Genomic DNA, 3,789 nt, shown 5'->3' with positions numbered 1-3,789 from the left:
TTTAAAAATTTAATTTAGTTTTTAAAAAAATCCCCATTTCCCCCCATTCTTTTTTTTACAAAACATAGCCAAGGACAGTTTTAATTCTATCAATACTTGGGTGTTTGACCTTTCTGTCACTCAGAAAACTAATCCAGAGGTCACAGGCTCTTGGTTAACCAGATCTAAGAGTACTTATTTCTTTATCTGGAAAAGTGGAACTTGTCCAAACTGTTACTGATATGTATCTACAAAAATGAAGTGATTATTAAGTGTCAAAACAGGCATTTGTGTTAATTATTAAGCTAGCAGTAATAGTTATATACCTATAACTGTCAGAACTTATGAAATTATAGAATGGAATTTGCGTCTTATTTTTTGCATATATGCACTATGATAATGGCTAGATACTCCTTATTTCAAAGGAATCTCTTTGCACAAAACAAATCATGCTTCCTTAATGAGCTATCATATATTGCTGCTCCTTTGCTGTTCAATCTGTGGCTCCACACCACACTTACAATCTAGTAGCCAAATTTCACTCTTATTAAACAATAAAACAGTCCCGATTCCTTTATCATACCTCATATAGAAAAGATGGACAATCTCACAATCCCAAACTGTCCCATAAAAATAGGTGGGCAAGCAATCAGAATTCTGTCATTTTCTCCTTTTTGTTCAAGCAGAGAAGGGCTTTGGGTGTCTCCTAAACTCTACTGGTTCCAAACACTGACTGCCACCTGCTTCCTCCAGGTACAGTCTCCCTTCCCACTCACTCCCAGGCTTAATCTTTTTAAAGAGCCTCTTAGCAAACTTCTGTGCTCTTAACCTCCCTCCATAAAGTCCTGCTCCCAATTTTTCTCTGCCCAGAGTCACAGTTCCTCCCCTAACCACATTTATTCACCAAATGTTCTTTCTCTCCATACCACTGATTTCTCAACAACTTTTCGACCAGACTCTCAGCCTCCCTTCGTGCCCTTCTCATGAATCCCTTTCCCTGAACATGTATCCATCCCTTTGACCAGACCCTTTTCAAAGGCCCTTCGCATTCACAAATCCCAATATTTTGCTCATCTCAATCCCTGAATCCCTTGGATATTATGCCAAAATTGAATCCCACTCTCTTGAGAGCTGCTGCCCCATTCTGAATAATGGGACATAGGAATATCCCTCAAAATTAATATTGGGTAATTTCCTTCCCATGCTACTTGTACTTTGCATCGGGGTCATTGCGGAGCACAGAAAAAACAAACAACAAAACCAAAAAAACTTGTTCTGGATGTAGACCTTATACAAAGTCTAGGCGTGTGTGCAAAGCAGGAGGAATCTTCAAAGAAAACAGCTGTCAAAAATCTAACTCCAATGACTACATCCAAACTCTTCTTTCCAAGATATATAACACAGGCAAATGTAGAATGGCATTAGGAATGGAAAATGGCACATAACCCTTCCATAGAATCCTGGGAAACAGTTTTGTGGTATTTTAACATGGGAAAACAATACAGTCTTCCCATTTTACAAAAAGGCTGGACAGCCTTTTCTTGAGTTTTCCAGAAATAAATCAACCTCAGTTATTGGGAACAAATGCTAACCTATATTACAAGGTCTGAAAAAGTCATGACAGAAAACGAAGTTTAAGGATATGTGCAACCAGTTTTAACCAAAAGGGTTAAAGAGATTTCAGGTATTATCATCCCTTTGATTGGAGACAAAATGTGGTAACTAATTATCTGATGGCTCTTCATCTAATACAGTAATATTCACATACGTAAATTTAAGTTAGTCTGCCTCTTTTATTGATGTTTTAAGCAAGCACGATTTCTCCAGGACACAAATATGCTCAGTCCAATCAGCCCTCCAAGCTGAGAAACATCACTCCAAGCTGGGAAAGATACCTACATCTTGAAATGTGTTAATATGATCTTCTGAAATAACCTGACAATGGAAAATGTCAGGAAACATGTAATAATTGGTATAAACAACCAACCTATAGTAATGCTACCTCTCTGGTGCCTGAACAGATAAACAAATACTTCACAGTGTGGACACAGGAAAAAGATTGCAGCTCTTCTGCAGAAACAGTACAGAAGAAAAGCTGCCCATTCTTAACAGACCTCTGAACATCTTAAAAGCTCTAATGACCTGATTTTATCTAATTAGCAAGGAGAGATAGAGTTAGCCTTGAACTACGGCATAAAATCAAAGTTCAAAAACATGGGAGATTCAAGTCTACTAATAACAAATCAAACATAAGAGTCTTCTTAAGGGAAAAACACAAGCAGAAATTATGTGCTACATTATTAATCTGTTAAACACAGTAACATACAGGACTCCAGTCCAGTAACACATGCCAACTTAAATAGAGGACTTTCTTGCTATAGGAGGCTCATTTTGCTCAGAAATTCTATCCAACCTAAAAGCATGGGAGAGAATCCATGTTATTTTGAAAATTCATCGTTCAGTACTCTTCTTAGATGGTAACTTCTTAGGCCACAATCAACTATTTTGAGTAATGCAATTTTGGGAACTGGCCTTTAACACTGAGGAATCACCACTTAAATTCAGGAGTGTTTTGAATGATTAGTATCAGTAGAACATGACACTTGATCCACAAACAGGCATTTGTAGTCACAGTTCACTCCTGTACAATAAAAAAGGACAAGTAACAAGTGCTTTAAATGAGGAAACAAGTAAACTAAGACTGATAAAGTGACAGTAACTATTCTAAGAACATTTCTTTCTGCATGTTGCTATCAGTTTTTTCCTTACCATATATTCCATATTGGAAGCTGGTGGATACACCTGACCCCGTAACTTATTATGAAGATCCAAGATACTTTGCATATCACTGTCTGTGATAGCCCTTTTCCCTCTCTGCTTGGCGATCCACCACTCACCATCTTCATCCATGTACTTTTCCAAAAGTTCCTCTAAGATTGTAGCATTGGGAAGAACCATGGCAGAAATTGCTTGAGCTATGAATAGCAAGGTAGTTACTCTGAGCCATTCCTGTACTACATACTTCATGATGAATGATCTCAAAATGCTCTGGAGTTAACTCCAAGACAAAGTCTTTCTTCCAGGTCTGTTGGCTGTAAATGCATAAGAGAGAGTAATGTAATTCAGAAGTTGAAGTACTGGCCTGTATGATCTTATTAAGCAACAAAAACTGCAGTTTGTACAGAGTTTGGCACTGATATTTTAGGAGAAGAAACCAGGATATGACTTTTTTTTTTTACTCTAATACACTGTTGATTTGGGAAGGTAACCTTATGAACTTCAGTTTGTTCAAGTGGTTTTACACAGTACACTGGCATGCACGTTTCACTGCCTGCATACAAGAAAGCATGCTTTTTGTATCCACTTAAAAGCAGCCAGACATCAATGAAGATTAGATTGTAGATAAGGCCTTCCAGTACCGGCATTTAAGGGAAAAAAAAAAATTAAAAGGCTCGCATTCATTGCCAAAATGTGAATTCAAAAATGCGCTGAAGTCGACGGGAAATATCCCCTCTTGGTGCATTTAAAAATTGACTTTGATTAAAGCTTTTGGTTTATGATTTCCAAAAACCTTATAAAACTACAGGTATTCAACTTGGACAAGAAAATGGGGGAGATGGGGTTATTCTACTCACTAAACAAAGGAAAGCAGGGATAACTCTCAAAAAAAATCCAATCCAAACCAAATCAAACCAAACAAAAAAAACCAACCTAGTACCACTCCCAGGAACACAATATTCCAACACTGCCTGTTACACGACTGAGTGCCTTAGGTACGAAAGCCATAGCCATTCCCTCACCCTGGATGAA

General features: G+C 37.6%; 1 protein-coding gene across 1 annotated transcript; it reads right to left on the bottom strand.

Annotated features, from left to right (window-relative positions):
• Positions 1-2,258: 2,258 nt before the first annotated feature.
• On the bottom strand, positions 2,259-3,072 carry LOC104494947 (cysteine-rich secretory protein LCCL domain-containing 1-like). Its single transcript, XM_010137856.1, has 2 exons — positions 2,749-3,072; positions 2,259-2,392 (listed from the first exon to the last, which is right to left on the bottom strand). Exons 1-2 carry the CDS (start codon positions 3,004-3,006, stop codon positions 2,384-2,386), a joined length of 267 nt encoding a protein of 88 aa, XP_010136158.1. The 5' UTR covers positions 3,007-3,072; the 3' UTR covers positions 2,259-2,383.
• Positions 3,073-3,789: the final 717 nt, after the last annotated feature.

Source organism: Buceros rhinoceros, unplaced genomic scaffold, assembly GCF_000710305.1.
Source record: "Buceros rhinoceros silvestris isolate BGI_N320 unplaced genomic scaffold, ASM71030v1 scaffold48256, whole genome shotgun sequence".
Taxonomy (NCBI): domain Eukaryota; kingdom Metazoa; phylum Chordata; class Aves; order Bucerotiformes; family Bucerotidae; genus Buceros; species Buceros rhinoceros.
The sequence above is the reverse complement of the archived record's forward strand: the minus strand, read 5'-3'. Positions and strand labels throughout refer to the sequence as shown.